Source organism: Hyperolius riggenbachi, chromosome 2, assembly GCF_040937935.1.
Source record: "Hyperolius riggenbachi isolate aHypRig1 chromosome 2, aHypRig1.pri, whole genome shotgun sequence".
NCBI lineage: Eukaryota > Metazoa > Chordata > Amphibia > Anura > Hyperoliidae > Hyperolius > Hyperolius riggenbachi.
The window spans coordinates 505,171,683-505,190,278 of record NC_090647.1 but is presented as its reverse complement, the minus strand read 5'-3'; the positions used below and the strand labels follow the sequence as shown (position 1 = coordinate 505,190,278).

At 40.8% G+C, this 18,596-nt stretch overlaps 1 protein-coding gene across 2 annotated transcripts in view; it reads left to right on the top strand.

Annotated features, from left to right (window-relative positions):
- Positions 1–18,596, top strand: part of CADM2 (cell adhesion molecule 2) — a 311,372-nt gene that overhangs the window by 67,891 nt on the left and 224,885 nt on the right. For both annotated transcript variants that reach the window (XM_068270493.1, XM_068270492.1), the window contains exon 4: positions 6,948–7,038. In XM_068270493.1, the coding sequence (XP_068126594.1) occupies positions 6,948–7,038 (91 nt within the window). The remainder of the gene's footprint in view (positions 1–6,947; positions 7,039–18,596) is intronic.

Below are 18,596 nucleotides of genomic sequence, written 5' to 3'. Positions count from 1 at the left end.
GCAATAAGTGTAGCTCATCATGTGGATGTAGGACAGTTTAGCTTGGCAGACCTCAGTGTTCTAGTCGTTTATTCCTAAATATTTAAAGAAAGCAAGTTTTTTCCATATCGGTCTAGTTTTGCTGAGTACACTGTGAGTTTGTGCGACACGCATATTCTTCAATGTCTAATTAGGGAAATGTAGCGGTGGCTGATGCATGATGCTCAGTTCCAGACAATTAAATCCACAGGTGGCTGAACACAGAGGATGCCGTCATTTAAAGGCCAGGTCTGTTAACTTTAGTTGAATTATTGCTCTTTCATTTACGCATATTTCTTTATCATTTGCAAGATTTTGTCAGGAAGTGCTGACAAAATAGCTCTGCATATTACCATCTGACTCTCAATAATGAAGGGAAATTATTCTTTAGCGCAGGTGTAAACTTGACAGAAAATGCACTACCTTTTCATGGATCAAATAGAAGAGCTATGAAAATAACACTATTTTTGAGTGCGATAAGAAGTATCCCAAACTTTCAGGGGTTGATACTGAGTTTAAAGCTAATTTTCACTTTCCTGCTAAGATTTTTTCATTTTAGATTTTGATACAGTATTGACAGGTTGGAACCTTGCTAACGGCAAACCTGTATGGAAAATAAATGCATGCAATAATGAATTGTATACAGGTCTAGTTCTAGCCATAATGGATCCCTGGGGCAAAGGTTACTTGCCCCCCCCCCCCCTGATGCCCCCTTCCAACCAAATCAACCCCAGGGCCCCTGAGCCATCTGCCAGGGCTGATCCAATCCCCTCCCTACCCCTTTCCCGATCACACAATATTATTCGGTGTCCATCATATGTCCTCTCAAAAGCATTTTTTGGGTTCCTATTATTCACCTCCTCCTTTTCCTATACAGAGTGTATATGCAGCATCCACACTTTCATGGGTAACCATAGCTGGAGGGGGGCACCTTGGGGGCCCCCATAGTCTCTGGGGCCCTGGGGGTATTGCCCCCTTTGCCTCTTTAGATGTGCCGGCCCTGATTGTGTATGTAGTAGTAATGGTAAATAGATCTTCTCATAATATTTTTAATGTAAGTGTTTACATTTTAAGTCTGAAGTGTAAACAACAGCCATGTCAGTGTGACATAAATGTTTATTCACTCAGCTCCCACTGAGAGGCAGGGCTGGATTTCTACATTTTACAGCACAAGGCCATTGTCACCAGCCGCCCCCCTTCAGTATAGGTAGCCAGACAACCCCTCCTTCCCCTTTTCTCTAGTATAGGTAGCCTAATGACCCCTCCGCCTTTCCCTCCAGTATAGGTAGACCGATAACTCCCTTAATCCCTCCTTTTTCCACCCCCTTTTAGTATAGGTAGCCAGCTCATCCTTCACACTGCAGCAGCCATCAGTGTCACTCATTTCTCCCCTCTTCTCCAGTGCAAAAGCTTCCTCTTCCTTTCCATCTCCAATGCTGCCCAAGTCCATAACCCCGGCCACAATGCAAATGTGCACAGAGAGCAAGGTGGCTGCTGCAGAGGCAGCTATCAGCAGAGTACCACGGTCAGACACAAGGCCTGATCTCCCTGCACTGCAGCATTTGCAAGCTTGCAAATGCTGCACCAGTTTAGTCTGCTGCTTTGGTGCCCTAGCTCCTGTGGTGCCCTAGGCCATGGCATGGGTTGCCTTGGCCTAAATCCGGCCCTGCTGAGAGGATAAAAAATGCGTGGGAAAGGCTGGTTTATGTAAATGAAAATAAGCTTGCATTAGTTCTGGTGAGCACTCTTTTTATGCAAAAATTGCCGGGTATTTCTGATTGATTATAGATCAACACATCTTGTGAGGCAACCTCCTCTTCTTTAAGACTGAAGAAGTGATACTCATCACCACAAAGATATATCTTCCAAAATAACTGTAAGAATTCCACACAATATACTGTAACTAGATATCATAAAACATTGAATAACAACAAAGGTTTTTCACTCAAGGAACCATGTATGGAATGCTAAATATCTGATATGGGTTCATATAATGAGCACACAGTACCCCTTTCAGTGTATAAGGTGCTCTTGGGAGGATTACATGTGCCACCAGTCACCAAGGGTACATTTCTTTTTTTGGGAGGGGGGGGGGCAGGTGGTCATAATGGGTGCCTCTCTTACACCCTGCATTTAAGACTGATCACTCAGAGGGATAGAGGCACCATAGTCCAGTGTGACAGATACTGGACCTGACTGCTGGTGAACCCGGTCATGTCCCATCTCTAGATGACAGGCTCACTCCAGGGAGACCAGGTACTCCCTATCCATCCTCCATAAAGCAGTACTCCCTCATCCCCACAATCAGACAATACAGGCAGTGAAAGACCACCCACCACTGACCAACTGGTATGTTTTGGGGATTTGGGAGGAAACCTGAGTGCTCGGAGAAAACCCACACAGACATGGGGAGAAAGCAAAGTGAAATCCATGCCACGTCGATCACTAAGACAGTACTGGAACCAGGGGACATGACCTAGAAGAACAGAAGAAGGAAGAAAGATCCGCACATTGGGGTTGATTCACAAAGGTTACTTATTTTTCCCCTTAAAGGGAACCAGAGATGAACATTTCACACAAAATAAACATATCAGTTGATAGCTTGTAAAGAATAAATGTTCTACCTGATAATTTCGCCGCTCTGGTGGGCCTTTTTTAGTGTTTTTTATCCATTATTGCTCCGGGAAAAATCAAATATGGCCACCGGCTCATATCCCTTCTCCTTCCGGGTTATGAGTTGTTCTGGATGTGCTGTCTAGGCTATATGAGACTATGCTGCTATCTAGGCTAAATTCAGCCTTTAATCTATGTGCTTTCATTTTAGTATGATATCTGCCTGTAGGAAGTGTCTCTCATAGGAATGAAACTGCAGTCATCATCAGTATCTACAGTATGCAGACAGAGTGCACACAGAGCACACAGGGATCATATTGCAGCCACAGAGCTTCTCTCTCAGCAGGAGCAGCCCCTCCCATGTCATCACAGCTCTCGGTATGCAAAGCAGGAAATCTAAGCCAGGAGGGGGAAGGCTTGGGCTTGAAAAGACTCCACAGAAGAGTGACTCAGCTATAATGATTCCAGGTCAAACCTCGACTGAATAGTCGGTGGATTCTTATCACAGTTGCTAATAGACTAATTAAGCAGATAACAATGAAACTAAAAACAGGGTAGGTGTTTACTGGCATGTCCCCACTGATAAATGCAATAAAATACATGAGGGTGCTTCGTCTCTGGTTCTCTTTAACTGTAAGGAGGGCTAATGCATGAGATAAACAAATAAGGAGAGATAATTCATGAGATAAATAGATTAGGAGAGCTAAACCATGAGTTATGTCAAATAAGAAGATCTAAACCATGATTTACGTTAGATAAGGAGAGCTAAACCATGAAATGAGTTAACCACTTGCCGACCGCACGCTTATACCGTGCGTCGGCAAAGTGGCAGCTGCAGGACCAGCGACGCAGTACTGCGTCGCCAGCTGCAGGCTGATTAATCAGGAAGCAGCCGCTCGCGCGAGCGGCTGCTTCCTGTCAAATCACGGCGGGGGGCTCCGTGAATAGCCTGCGGGCCGCCGATCGCGGCTCGCAGGCTAAATGTAAACACAAGCGGAAATAATCCACTTTGTTTACATTGTACGGCGCTGCTGCGCAGCAGCGCCGTAAGGCAGATCGGCGATCCCCGGCCAATCAGCGGCCGGGGATCGCCGCCATGTGACAGGGGACGTCCTGTCACTGGCTGCACAGGACGGATAGCATCCTGTGCAGCCCGGATCACCGGGGAGGGGACAGGTAGGAGAGGGAGGGGGGAATTTCGCCGCGGAGGGGGGCTTTGAGGTGCCCCCCCCCGCCAGCCACACGCAGGCAGAAGAGATCAGACCCCCCTGCACATCATCCCCATAGGGGGGAAAAAAGGGGAGAAATCTGATCTCTCTGCCTGCACCCTGATCTGTGCTGGGGGCTGTAGAGCCCACCCAGCACAGATCACTAATAACCACGCTGGTCCTTAAGGGGGGGTAAAGGGTGGGTCATCAAGTGGTTAAGTCATTTAACCAATTAACCTTCCTGGACGTAAGGCCGGGTTTCCACTGCTGCGAATCCCGGCCGATTCCCCGCCCACAAATTCGGATGGATTACAGCAGCCTACAGAAGTCTATGAGAGCCATCCGAATTCGTGGCCGAGGAAAGATCTGAGGCCCTGCAGCATCATTTCGTCCGTAGCTGTCCGAATCCCATAGCCGTGCATAGCGCGGCTAGAGGGATTCGGCTGCGAGAGGCAGCAGTTGTGCCGGCATTGCGTCTCGCAAGATGCATGCCGCCGGACAAATGGAAACGTAGCCTAAAACTTACGTCCAGGAGGCCATGTGCGCTCCCGTGCCCGATCGCACGCGTGCACGCGCGCTCGTGGCCCACGGTTCGTTAGCCAAGCAATCAGTGAATTGGGCTATGGTGCCCGATCACTGATTCCTCTCCCCTGCAGAAAAAGTGACAGCTTCTCTCAGAAGCTTTGCTTTTTCTGGCTCTAGCTTCCCCATGCGTCTCTCTAAGCGTACATGTTACGCTTAAAGTGACGTCACGTAAACAAACTCATGGCTGCCATCTTGTGGCCAAAAAGTAAAACTACACCTAAATGTAAAAAAATAATACAATACACATATATTTACATTTAAAAATTACAATTTACATCCCACCCTCCCAAAAATACCCACATAAAATGTTTAATAAAAAAAAACAAAAAACATTACAATAAAAAAAAACCCGTAAATATTTACCTAAGGGTCTAAACTTTTTAAATATCAATGTAAAGATGAAATATTTATATTTTTTTAAAATTATAAGCTTGTAAATAGTGATGGATGCAAAACGGAAAAAATGCACTTTTATTTCCAAATAAAATATTGTCGCCATACATTGTGATAGGGACATAATTTAAATGGTGAAATAACCGTGACAAATGGGTAAATACAATACATCAGTTTTAATTATGGAGGCATGTATTATATAAAATATAATATATATATATGGAGGCATGTAAACTATAATGGCCGAAAACTGAGAAATAATGATTTTTTTTCCGTTTTTTTCTTATTCTTCCTGTTAAAATGCATTAACAGTAAAGTGGCTCTTAGCAAAATGTACCCCCCAAAGATATAGATCAGTTCATTGTGATAAGTAGTGATAAAGTTATAGGCTAATGAATGGGAGGTGAACATTGCTCGGATGCATAAAGTGAAAACGACTGAATGCGAAGTGGTTAAAGCGGAATATAACCCTGCATTTCAACTTTGCTCTAAAACATTATTTACAGTATATTATATGCAACCAGCATTTTTTTTTTTTACTAGACCAGCATTGGAAGGGTTACACAGGGCTTTAAAGTCCCTGGAGATTTTTGCAGACACATCTGAACTTGAGTTAGATACTTTTTGTTTACACAAATGTATCTAAGTGTTTATTGTGACTCATCTCTCTCACTGAGAAGGAGTTGGAGGACAGCCAAAGAGTGTGTAACATTTCTAAATATATATGTTACGGCCAGAACCCGAAGTTTGGCCAGAACTAGAAGTGGCCGGCCACTTCGGGTTCTGGCCGGCCAATGTGCGAACTGGCCGCTGCGCTGCGGCCAATGTGAGAAATGCAACAATTCCTGTAAGGTTAATGTTATGTTGTGGCCGCAGCGCAGCGGGCAAATGTATCACATCTTACTTTATTCAATGAAATTAAGCCGCCCGGCTTTTTCTCTGCCTCTCTCTCCTCCCCCCCCCCCCCCCCCGCCTCTCTCTCCTCCTCCCCCCGCCTCTCTCGCTCTCCTATGGGCAGCCGGCGGGGACACGCGTGTCCCCTCCAGAGTCGTTCGTCGCGGCAGGGGAATCCTGCCGTTCTTGCAGAGCGGGTGCTGGCAGAAGCAATGTCTGCAGCCTCCCCGCTCTGCTCTCCTGCCGCAAGGAACGACTCTCGGGGACACGCGTGTCCCCTCCGGCTGGCCATAAGAGAAGGAGAGAGAGGCGGGGGGAGGAGAGAGGCAGAGAAAAAGCCGGGCGGCTTAATTTCATTGAATAAAGTAAGATGTGATACATTTGCCCGCTGCGCTGCGGCTACAACATAACATTAACCTTACAGGAATTGTTGCATTTCTCACATTGGCCGCAGCGCAGCCAATATGCTGTAAATAATGTTTTAGAGCAAAGTTGAAATGCAAGGTTATATTCCGCTTTAAGGAGAGATAAATTGTGAGTTAATAAATAAGGTGAGATAATTTAACAGAAAAGCTTTGTGAATCAGGCCCATTGACTGTAGCCACAATAAATCCCAACTTTATTGAATGAGGTAAAAGCCATAGAGCCAGACATGGGGAGAACATAAAATGCAGATAGTGCCCTGGCCAGGATTTAAATAAAAGATCCATAGGTTAATTGGCAAAGGAGCTCTCACCCCAACCTAACTTCAGGAGGTCAATCTCAACTAGATAGTCTATATTTGGATAATTAGTGTTGAAGTTCATTTTTCATGATGTTCTCTCAAATATCATTAGCAACCGAGGGCATGTTTATGCAATTGTTTTAGGATGACTTAATGTACTCTTTAAGCCTCTTTGGCCTACACAAGAAGCAAAATCCAGTAGGAATAAAAAGTGTTGTGGTCAGTGGCATTGCTGGTGCTGTCTCCCACTGCCAGCATTCTACGTCACTATCTATGGCATCACCACATACAGACTTCCTACAGAGGTAAATTCTATTTACTTGTTCTGTTAAACTGATCTACATTTGTATTTTGCATCATGATAAACCTAAAATGGCGGAGAAAACACTGAACATATTGTCTACAAGATCTAAATATTAGAAGTAATTGAAGTTTTTGAAAATGTGATTTTTCTACTGAAATTTCCCTGTTGTTTGGTCATATATATATAAATATATTTTTTCCTTCTCCAGATACACCTACTGTCAAGATCCTGCCCTCCAATCCACTCCCACAGGAAGGACAGCAGCTGATTTTGACCTGTGAATCGAAAGGAAAGCCTCTGTAAGTGGTGCTTTAGTTTATACAATATTTTGAGAAGCAATCACATTTCAATATTTTCAAATTTCCTTATTTGGTAAAAATAACAGTTCTGTAAACCTGTAAACCCCCAAACTTAGTTGTTTTTTTATAAATCAGAATTTAGCGACTTTGGTCTCATGCTTGTAGTGAGGGTTAATTTTCAATCTTATAATATGAATTTGATACAGGAGTGCAAATTGATAGTTTATGTGCTTATTAGGCTAGGTTCACACTCATGCCCCATTCCTGATGGTTAAAGGGATTTGGGCGTGTGATTGTGAGCAATGTAATTAGTAGCTATTTGGCTCCCGCTTAGTAATTTGGGCAGCTGGTATTAGTTACTAGCGATATGTATGTTGTGGTTATTCTGAATGCCAGGTATTAGTTACCAGCTCTACAATTTAATGGTTTGGCTACTTAGTTGCTATTCAGGTATTAGTTACCGGCTGTTCTGTTCAGGTTATATTTTGTCTCTACTAAGGGTGCTCGATATTATATATCAGAGCTACAATTTAATATTGCGGTTAATTATTGGCTACGGCTAATCGGGGCACCTGGTATAATATACTGGCTCTGCAACTTAACATTGCAGCTATTTAGCGGCTATAACAGAATTAGTTAGTGGCTGGTCTGTTGCGGCTTTTAGACAATCCTGTGGTTATTATCAAATATCACGTTATTAGTTACAGGCTGATCTGTTGCCAGATTGATTTAGTCTTCTAAAATGTTTAATGGTTAAGCTCGGGAATGGGTTTATGTAGGTGATTTAGTGATATAGATAGGCATAGACAGGAAGGAGGTTAGTGTTAGGCATAGGTGAGGGAGGATAGTGTTAGATGTAGATTGCAGTGTTGGTTGCAAGTTTTTGCCAAAATCATTTTCATATCAAAAAATGTGATTATCAATTTCGAGAACATTTTTGCAAAAATAGCTTGTATTTTTGCATTTTTCCCTTTTCAGCAAACATGTGAAAAATCAATATTTTACCATGTTAATTTACAAAAAGCACAAAAACACATAAATAAAGTATTTTCGCCATGAAAAATTTTACCGCAAAATGTGGAAAATCAATATTTTACCTCAAAAATTCATGAAAAATTTGAAATATAACAAAACTTATTTTTGCTGGCCTTTTTGCTTGAAAATCAAATTGAACATTATTTCTGCAAAAATGAATGCAAAAAGAATATTTGCATCTTCGCTCATAACCAGTAGATTTACGAGAGTTAATGTAAGAATTGGGTTACGGTGGGGGGTAGTAGAGTATCTGTATAATTACCGATAATATACTATCAGGAATCAGGAATATTAGAATATTGGTAAAATTACTGATATACTGCTATTGGTATTACCACACACCTATTTTACTGGGCGTTTTTATTAGATTTAAGCTCCCAATGCTGACAGCAGAGCAGATCCTATGTATGATCTGCTGTGTGTGCTTATGTAGTCATGGATATATTGTTTGTCATATACAGTATACATGTTAAACACACTTTAGAGTTTTCCCTACACCCTCCATATTCGAAGTAAAATACTCATGAACTACTTAAACAAGTAAAGATAATGTTTGAGTGCAGTATCTTACAGCTACCAATTGATAATCTTTTTCTTTTTTTTTTCCATTTTAATGACTCTTCCAAACTGATGAAATGTGAACTCTTACTGTTTGCTATGGGTAATTGTATTTTAGGCATAATTAATGATGCTGGTATTGACTTATTAAATGCAGCAATCTTGTTTGTCCACTCATCCAAGTCTAAATTAAAAGATAACTTTATAAAACTTCATAAGACTCTTTTGTCTTTCAAAAGTTCTCTACTTCTAAAGTTTTAATATTCCCCATCTCCCTCTCTAGCTAGCTGTCTGTACATTGGTTTTGCAGGAGTTTTAGAGAGAAAAAAAGAAAGAGAAAAAGATTGTACAGTTACCTTTAAAGACATGAGAACAAATGCAGAGCCCGTATGTATTAACTTTTTCTCCTAGAGTTTTCTTCTAGGTGATATGTTCATACATCATCAATAAAATGCTTTTTAAACCACCAGCAAGTGAAAAAATACTCAAAATGATTTTTAACCCATTCAGGTTCCGTCGTTTTCAGGTGAGAAATGTTCACCTCCCATTCATTAGCCTATAACTTTATCACTACTTATCACAATGCACTGATCTATATCTTGTTTTTTCCGCCACCAATTAGGCTTTCTTTGGGGGGTACATTTTGCTAAGAGCCACTTTACTGTAAATGCATTTTAACAGGAAGAATAAGAAAAAACTGAAAAAATTCATTATTTCTCAGTTTTCAGCCATTATAGTTTTAAAATAATACATGCCTCCATAAATAAAACTCACGTTTTGTATTTGCCAATATGTCCCGATTATTACACCGTTAAAATTATGTCCCTATCACAATGTATGGCGACAATATTTTATTTGGAAATAAAGGTGCATTTTTTCCGTTTTGCATCGATCACTATTTACAAGTTTAAAATAAAAAAAATATAGAAATATTTCATCTTTACATTGATATTTAAAAAGTTTAGACCCTTAGGTAAATATTTACATGTTTTTTTTTTTATTGTAATGGGTTTTTTTTTATAGTAAACATTTTATTTGGGTAGTTTTGGGAGGGTGGGAGGTAAACAATAGATTTATAATGTAAATGTGTGTTAATTTTAATTTTTTTTTTTTACAGGTGTAGTATTACTTTTTGGCCACAAGATGGCGGCCATGAGTTTGTTTACATGACGTCACTCTAAGCGTAACATACGCTTACAGTGACACATCGGGAAGGGAACGGCCAGAAAAGGCGCAGCTTCCGAGAGAAGCTGTCGCTTTTTCAGCGGGGGAGAGGAATCAATGATCGGGCACCGTAGCCCGATACATTGATTCCCTGGCTACCGAATCCGCGGCCGGGAGTGCGCGTGCACGCGCGCGATCGGCCGCGGGAGCGCGCGGTAGCGCGCATGGTTCCTGGACGTAGAAACTACGTCCAGGAACCAAAATAGGTTAAGGCCCTTTTTTTGCATAATTTTTGGTACTATTTTCCATTGCAAAGTGCTGAAACATTAGTTAAAAATGAAGTTGAAAACTTAGGAGAAAATGTTAATTGCATATGTGCCCTGCAGGTGTTGTAAAATACATCCTGGTAGTTTGTTAAACTACAACAAAGACACAGGCTTACATGCAGTTAACTTTTTCTCCTGAGTTTTCTCCTAAGTGGTACTTTCAAACTTTTCCACAAAATGACTTTTAAACCTAACGCAAACTGAAAAATACTCAAAATAATTTTAATAGAACCTTTTTACCTCCTTTTTGGTACTTTTTCCATCGCAAAATGCTGAAAAGTTCTTTTGAATTGACAACGAAAATTTGAGTCCTAGGAGAAAACCCAGGAGAAATAGTTAATTGCATATGGCTCACACAGTTTTTACAGGAGCTACAAAGCCTTTTTTAGCAGTCTTTTAAAGAGGATTATAAAAACAAATTGTAAATTGTATTCAAAAATCAATTCAGATATTTGAGGTGTGCTGCAATGTTTGTTGTACAGAAAGGCCTCGATTCACTAATCGGCACTAAGCTGGTTAGGAGGCCTTAACAGTTAGTGTGTGCAAACCACAGCGTTAGGTGGTTTGTGCCAACAGGACCACCCACATCGCATGCAGCGCAACAGTAATAGTGCGCGAGGCGATGATAATGTCGCACCCGCTGCCTTGTAAACGAAAACGGCACATCGGGTGCCCCCGAAAAGGCGCTTCGGATGTCACCCGATGCGCCGTTTTCGTCGCACCGGGTGCAACATTTACAAGGCAGCGGGTGCGACGTTATCGTCGCACCGCACACTATTACTGACCCGCCGTGATGCGCGCAATGTGGGTGGTCTTGTCAGTGATGTAGCTTTGCGGTACTATTAGTGCCTGCAAAGCTACTTATGGGGCACTAAGTGGCTGTTCACTCCGGCATTATCACTTATCGCCGGTTAGTGAATCAAGCCCCAAATCTGCACAAATGCCATTTTTTGAAAACACCAAAAGTTGATTAAGGTGATACTTTTAATGACTAATTGTACATAGTTCTTTTTCAAGTTTTTAAACCTTATAGACTGGTTCACACAGATGCTTGGGCAGTGATAAATGACGGCTCACGTTTAAGCCTTAAAATGAATGGACAGTGCTTGGCACTGTCGTTAACCTTAACATAATTTGTGCAAATTCCTTGTTTTGATCCAGATTTTCCCAGTTGTCTTTTTTTGTTTTTTTTGGACACAATCAGCAGTGTCTAGTATTGGCAACCATGGCACTTCCATGTCTTCCCTGCAGGGGTCCAAAATACAGAGCGAACTTCAGGAAGCACTGCCAAACGTAGCCAAATGCTTTTCTGCACACTTAGAGAAAAAGCATTAGAACAAGACACCGGGCAGCTGCAGTCTGCTGTTCATCTAAACTGGCCCTAAGTTTCTTCTTCAGGCATAAGGCAGAACTGGACTGTCATTGAGTACACCAGACAGATCCAGCCACATGCATGCAGATGACCTTAACGCATCCTCCTGTAGGTTATGTAAAGATGAATTTTTACCTTCTCAATATATAGTATGTTAGGTACAAATTTTTTATATTAACTCTTTTAGATATTCTTCTATACCCACTCAGTATGCTTTATAAATGTGACTTCTCAATCCTGGAAGCCTTAAAAATTCCTTCCTTTCGGCAAGGTGAACTAACAATGCTGACAACTCAGAAAGTAATGTGTTCTTCATTCTGCCGATTCTATGAATACATCTTTACCCTCCTGGCAGAGAGAGAGAGTTTTGACAGGAAAGTCTGCTAAGCCCCTCCAAGACAGCAAACTTCTAACCAGTTTTACAAAGTAGTGACTCCACATTCCACGAAAAGTGTTATTAAAAAAAAATTAATAATCTATATTGAATAGCTCTTTTATTATTCAGTATTTATACAGCACTGACATCTTCCACAGCGCTGTACAGAGTATATTGTCTTGTCATTTAACTGTCCTTCAGAGGGGCTCACAATCTGGTCCCTATGATAGTCATAGGTCTACATTATGTGGTGTATGTATCACAGTCTAGGGCCAATTTAGGGGAAGCCAATTTATTTATCTGTATGTTTTTGGGATGCTGGAGGAAACCAGAGTACCCAGAGGAAACTCACACAGACACATATCTGTGCAGATAGTGCAAGGCAAGAGCACTAACCCCTACGCCACCATGCTGCCCATAGTGATAATGCAGATGTTTACTTTATTAATTTTTATTTTTCTGTAGCATACAATGATTTGTAAGATTTAGTGATGTACATATTACAATTATTTTTAACAAATGCTAAAAACAATTACCTTACACTTTCCCACCAACACTGATGTTCATTTTAACCACTTCACATTGTTAGACTTTTACCCCTTAAAGAGGAACTGTCGCGGAAATCGTAAAATGTAAAACACATAAGAAGTACATTTCTTCCAGAGTAAAATGAGTCATAAATTACCTTTCTCCTATGTTGCTGTCACTTACAGTAAGTATTAGAAATCTGACATTACCAACAGATTTTGGGCTAGTCCATCTCTCCATAGAGGATTCTCAGCATGGCCTTTATTCTTTACTAAGACATTCCCTGAAAAAAATGTATACAAAGATGCTGGCCAGCCTCCCCGTTCACTGTATACTATTTTGGCAGTTGGACGGAGCAACTGCCATTCATTAAGTGCTTTTAAATATAAATAATGCCCTGAACCCCCCCCCCCCCCCCCTTGAAGATGGACTATTCCAAAATCTGTCGGTAATGTTAATGTCAGCTTTCTACTACTTACTGTAAGTGACAGCAACATAGGAGAAAAGTAATTTATGGCATCTTACTCTGGAAGAAACGTTCTTCTTATTTGTATATGTTTACATGTATTAAAAATTTTAAGATATTCGGCGTCAGGGGTCCTTTAAGGTTCCTGACCATTTTGGAATTTCGGCTGTGTCGCTATTGATACAGCAGTAACTTTTAACTATAAAAAATTACTAGTGCCATCAAAAATGGTACACATATAACATATATATATATATATATATATATATATATATTGGGAACGGGACAACCTAGGCTTTCTTTGGGTAATATTTTTTTTCCAAGAATTGTTTCATTTTAAAGTTATTTTACAGGGGGAAAATAGGCATACATGCAGAGAAATATATATATATTTTCATTTTTCACCCTTCCTAATCTGCCTCGGTTAGAAAACACTTCAAAATACATTATTGGTTAAAATGAAATCACATATGCTATATTTCATCACTAGGGCATGTAGCAAACCATTTTTCCCAATTTGTGCGTCTGTAGCAATCGGATGCAATCGCAAGAGCACACAATTAGGGAACCCCAGTGCTGTACAGATTAATTGCTAGGCAACAGCACAGTGATGCAACTTTACTGTGTTGGGTCCCCAAACTGTCGCCCTAGCATCCAATCGCTATGGGCAGCAGGCATTACAGATGTCCACAAATCTTAAGTATAGGGGACACAAGGGGTTAACACTTCACTACAGGGGGGAAAACATCTTATTTTTAAGGTAATAAATTAAAAACAAGAAAACTTTTTTTCCTTTTCTTTTCATGAATGACTGCTGTTATTTTGCTATCGCAGCAATCATTATTAACTATTGAATGAGATCATGAGCACGAATAAGCAACAGGGGCGTGTGCATGCACCAGCGGGCAGCAGCTTTTAGCGCAGGATGTGAATCTCACATCCTGGAATCCACAGGAGGACTAATTAGCACGTGAGACTTATGTCCTACAATCCTCAGTGGTTCATGTTCTTTATGTCTTTTACGTTGTATATAACAATGTAAAGATACTGTATTCCTACATTGCTTATAATAATAGGGGATTAATAGCTTTCATTGCTTAAAGTCAAGAGACCGTTAACAGACCCATTCCTTTGCATTACATGAGACAATGCTAACTTTATAAGTGGAAAGAAATTGTGTTGCTCAAACATGGCCTTGTTTAATACAATGGCTTTTCAGCTGAACAATTTAAAGTATGACTCATACCTGGGCCACTATTCAATTAACTTTTCTCCTGGGTTTTATCAAAGGAGACTTTTTCACACCTTATCAATTATTGAACATAAGTTTGCTATGATGTTTTACTTATGTTTTAGTACTTTAAAAATGATTACCTGTTGAAAAGTTGTTGTTGTTTTTTAGATATGATGTGTAGCAGTAGCAGTAGGAAGTGTCAATGCTGTATTGAAATGAGGAGAAAAGGGGCTATATTAGGAATTGGCTAGTTTAGCAGTGGGATAGGTAAGAAATAATATCAGTTTATGAATCCAAATTTTTACAGTTACAACTGTTACAGCATGGGAAATATGGAGGCGGTAATAGCAAGAGCAACACTGCCGCCTAGAGGAAAGAGTTAATGTTTTTAATTTTGTAAACATAAGCTCCATTGTTGACTAAGGAACTTGACAGTCTATTGAAGCTAATCAAGGTAAACTACAATGGGTGTACGGAAGCCATCTTGGATTCAGACTTCAATCATTTTGAGACAGGTCAAGCGGTCCACATTGTATGTGGACAGGGAGATATTAACTGATCAACACTCCTCCAGTTGGACAGCATGCTTGTTCTGATAAGACACTTGCAACAGGTCCGGCCAGCATATCCTATGTTCATTCAAGCTCTATCCAATGGTCCAACTTAGTTCATTGGTCTACTCTTCACTTCTCTGATGTTATTTGAGCTATAGCTCACATACTCATTGACTATCACAAACAAGCAGTGCTGTTCTATCTGGACCCAGGCCTGAGGGCCCAATTCAACTTGAGCCGCGGCGGCACTTCTGGGTCTGCGGCTACGTAGACGATTCCCATCACTTGTCCCATGCATGGCTATGGGATTTGCAGCCTCCCGCACCATTACGGATGGCAATGTCAGCTGAATCGGTAGCGCAAGCGATTCGGCCGGCGGTGCCGTTGTACCCTATGGCAGAGTTTGCCTGCGGGGAAACTCTGCGAATTCGGCGTGGAAACCACATTAGTTTAAACGGGCCCTTACTGTTACAGCCTGAACAACTTGGCAAAAACTGTGTTCCTCTGCTGCTGGTGCTACTGCTGTTGTCTGGTTGCTCACCATGGATAGTGGAGCTAGGATGGCTAAAATAAGCATACCTACAGCAATTAGGAAATTATTTGGACAAGCTTTATAGCTCTTATATTAATGCATTTTGGCTTTCCTTTCACTCAGCAGGGTAATTTCTGCCATTTTGACATTGTAGTGGATCCAAAAACAACAGCATTCTAATATAGCAGTGGCTAGATAGTGTACTGGTTAAGGACACCACCATAGAGATCAGGGTTCAAATCTTATCTATTCCTATTCAGTAAGCCAGCACCTATTCAGTGAGGAGTCCTTGGGTAAGACTACTTAACCCTGTAGGGTCTCCTATAGTGTCTTTAGCTCTCAAACGCCTTGAGTCTGAGAAAAGCGCTATACAAACATAAGCATTATTATTATTATTACTTATTGTGCATGAAATTCATCAGTTTAACAATGAGTGAGTGGCACAAACAAGTATTCATATCAAGAGAAAGAGATAGATATTTCTTTTAGGGCCTGAGCTCACTGACACAGTTGTGTTTTTAGTTACACACCAATGTTACAGATGCTGAAAAGCAGACAGATGTGGACACAACTTCATTAGTGGATTTAGGCCCTTACTGAAGTTTATGGCATAATGGCAGATAAGGTCAGATTTTTACTTTTTCCACCACCAGGCCTGTATTGCTACTCCCCTTTTTTGTGCAGCAGTACCTCTCCCATTCCATGTTCAGCCTCCTCTTCCATGTGTAACATCCATGTGCTGCAGCGCCTCTCTTTGCAGCGCATCTCTATCATAAACAGCTCCCTTGGATATTAGCTTCCCTTTTTCATATGTTGCTATGCATTTGCAACATCCTCTTTCATATGTAGCAACCTCTTTTCCATGACCAGGTGCCCATTTAATCTGCAGCCACCCAAGTCCAGGGCCGTTGTGGCCTTTCTAGAAATATGGCCCTGATGGCAGCAACAGAGCTCTACACTTTTCCAAACCATTAAGGCATTGGAAAAGAGCTGCATGTACTTTTTTCACTTCATTGCAATTTCAGCTTTCCTAATGGCAGTTGCCATGTTTCAGAGATAATCCAATGCCAGGCAAGATCTTCAAAAAAAAGTATATACCAATGAACTGAAGAGTTATTGTCTCCATCCCTTTCAATTGAAAATATATAATTTAGCTAATATTCCATGATTATTTGGACAGCTCTACCAGAATTCCACAAGTAGTTATCCAAATCTAGGAAACTCAGTCCCCGCTTGTCATGTTCTAGCATGGCTCGCCAAATTGCGTGTAATTGCCCTTCCTCCAGGATGTTTTTAGAGGCAATTCAGAAAATGTTGACATTTCATTTATTTTGAAATATTAATGCAACTTTTTCATAATTACGTCGAGCCTCCAAGGCTTAACATCTGATTAAGAGAAAATCTAAAAGGTTGGTCCCAATTGATATATTTTTTAATGCAGATTTAAAATAATTAGATTTTGACTGAGTGTGTGGAATACAAAATAAGGAGCGAGGTAGACCTGATCACAGTTTGAAGAAGCATTTGAGGTTTCCTGTATGTTCGGCACCATACCTAAAAATATAAATTAATTCTGATGGTTAAAAAAAAAAAGATAGCTGGCTGTGTTCTGACATCATTTCATGCCTTGCGTCTGCCTTGAAATTGCTATTTTTCTTCCTGTGACAAACTCTTACCGTAGCAGCTATATTGCTATGTTATAATTATCATTGCTCTTCTGTTATTGTGCAGAATTATTGCAGTTGGATTTAGATGTTGCAGCATAAGAAGGGGCCAAGTATTTAAAAATTAAATAGAAAAGAGATGAATAGGCCGGTGGCATTTATACTTTTTAGATGACATGAGATGACCGTGATCCTGCTTAGATAGCCCCAAGGAGCAGCTGGCAGACTGGGCCATCCTATGGGCTACCTTTACTTGTGTCTCCATGATGATACCCATTTAAAGTGGATCCAAGATAAACTTTTACTCATTGCATAATTGTGTTCCTTTCATATAGTTTATAAGGCATTCCTTAAGCCAAATACTTTTTTTGTTTTGTTTTAATACTCTAATTCCCCATAAACTAAACAAGCCTCGCCCAAAGCACCTTTTGTGCCTTGGCGCTCTAGCAAGGGCTGGTGGGAGCTCAGTCTTGGCAGGAGGAGGAGGAGGTTACTAGCCATTGATTTCAGAGGCAGAGGGAAGGAGGGAGGAGGAAGAGAGGGGACTGAATGTACACACAGGCAAGCTGATAGCATCTCCAGCCCTCAGCTTGTAAAAAAGGGGCAAGCAGAACATGGCTGCCCTCATTATATCACAGGAATAAATGATCATAAACTGTTGAAGCTGTTTGCAGCTAGATGTGCTGTGTAAACTATCTAAACTTTAGATAAGATTTATAGATAAGTAACTTGTTATAGTTAGTTTTTCATCTAGGATCCGCTTTAAAGGCAACTGAACGCTATGTAAACCAATTATTCTTTCATATTCTATACTTGGGGATGCCATACACCCTTTCACCATTACACCCACACATGGCTGGAAACACTGCAGGGATTGCAGAAGTAACTTAAGGTCATATTTACTAAGGATCAGTAAAGTTGAAGTGCGCAGGATGCACACTGCAATTTTAGCGTTATTAACACTATGTTGCAATTGTTGCACAATTAGCGTAACCCACATTACCTAGGTAAAGCATGCATTGCTAGAGTAATGTGTGTTACCCTACATGCATAAAGCATGTGGGTGCCACTAATTGCACAACTCGTCCCACGTAGTCAGTGTAAGTAATGCTAGAATTTCCGTGCACCTTGAATATGGTCCGTTGTTGGTTTGTACACTAACACAGGCTCTTCAAGCCTGTTCTCCAGGAATTAGGGCCTGTATATGATAGTGGCAATCAGTTGGAGGCCATTAAATGCAATTATTTCTGCATAATAGCACTTTCTGCTGATCACCATATCTATACAACGTAAATGATTGCCTCTTTGTTAAGTTTGCCTGTTTCCTGTGATTGCCACTTTTGCTGATAATTATAGATAATATGTAATAATCATGATATTTCAGTAAGACCACCACTCTAAACATTGGCAAAACAAAGTTCACCATAATCACGCTTTCAGACTGGTCGCTGTGAACACATGTTCAACCTTTGCTCTAATTTAAAATTTTCTTTATTATTTGTATGTTTTTGCACCCATTTTGCTTCAGTTTTCCTTACACTGCTTTTTGACAACCCAGACTCAAGTGTGTGTGTGTGTGTGTGTGTGTGTGTGTGTGCGTGCGTTCGCGTGCATGTGTGCGTGTGCGTGCGTGCTTGCGTGCCTGTGTGTGTATAAAGAACAAATAAGTGGCAGTCTGTAAGCAGTTCACTACATCTTTACAAACAGACATCAATAGTTTTCAATACATTTTAACTGTTAAGTTACAAG